This window comes from Terrapene carolina, unplaced genomic scaffold (assembly GCF_002925995.2).
Source record: "Terrapene carolina triunguis isolate 2854851 unplaced genomic scaffold, T_m_triunguis-2.0 Scaffold110, whole genome shotgun sequence".
NCBI lineage: Eukaryota > Metazoa > Chordata > Testudines > Emydidae > Terrapene > Terrapene triunguis.
The window spans coordinates 4018726-4019442 of NW_020664461.1; the positions used below are offsets into that span (position 1 = coordinate 4018726).

The window sequence follows — 717 nt, forward strand, 5'->3', positions numbered from 1 at the left end:
CCCCACCCCCGCCGCGCAGGACCCCGCCACAATCCCGCCCCCCTAGCAGCGGCCGCCCGCCAGCGCAGGCCCCGCAGGCCCCGCAGCGCCCCCGCGCCGCGCCGGGCCCCGCACCGCCGGCCCTGCGGGCGGATGGCGGCGGATGGCGGCAGGCCCGGAGCCGCGGCCCTACTCACCCATCCCGAGCGGCGCCGGCTGCAAAGAGGGGCCGCAAAGGCTCACGGGGCGGTTTGTGGGGCCGAGATCTCGCGAGACGGGCACGTCATGCCGCCGAGCCCGAGAGGGCCACTGACTGACGACATCCCCCGGCGACCTACGCACGTGACGCTGACGCGCTGGCCTGGGGACTACGTAGGTTCCGGGGGGGAGGGGCTGCTGGCAGCGGTTACTCCCCGCCCCCCTCCTAGGCCCCGGGTACGACCCACGTGGCGGGCTCCGCGCTCCCTGGGTACAGACCCCCCCCAGGCCCGGGGGATGGACCCGCCGAGCTCCCCTGTCGCCTCGGGCCAGGGCGTGACCCTCGGATCCAGACCTGCCCCTTGCCCACAGTGCGGGGCACGGCTCCTTCCCGGGCCCCGGGAACAGCCCCCCATCGCTAATGACTGCCCCATAGACAGACCCCCCCGCGCGCCCCGGGAACAGCCCCCCCCATAACTGCCCCTTGGACAGACCCCCCGCGCGCCCCGGGAACAGCCCCCCCCAATAACTGCCCCTTGG

General features: G+C 76.0%; 1 protein-coding gene across 1 annotated transcript in view; it reads right to left on the reverse strand.

Annotated features, from left to right (window-relative positions):
* The window catches only part of RPS8 (ribosomal protein S8), a 5899-nt gene extending 5623 nt beyond the window's left edge, over window positions 1-276 (reverse strand). The window contains exon 1 of the mRNA XM_026651950.1: window positions 177-276. Within this exon, the coding sequence (XP_026507735.1) occupies window positions 177-180 (4 nt within the window). The 5' untranslated portion in view covers window positions 181-276. The remainder of the gene's footprint in view (window positions 1-176) is intronic.
* Between the last annotated feature and the right edge of the window lie 441 nt (window positions 277-717).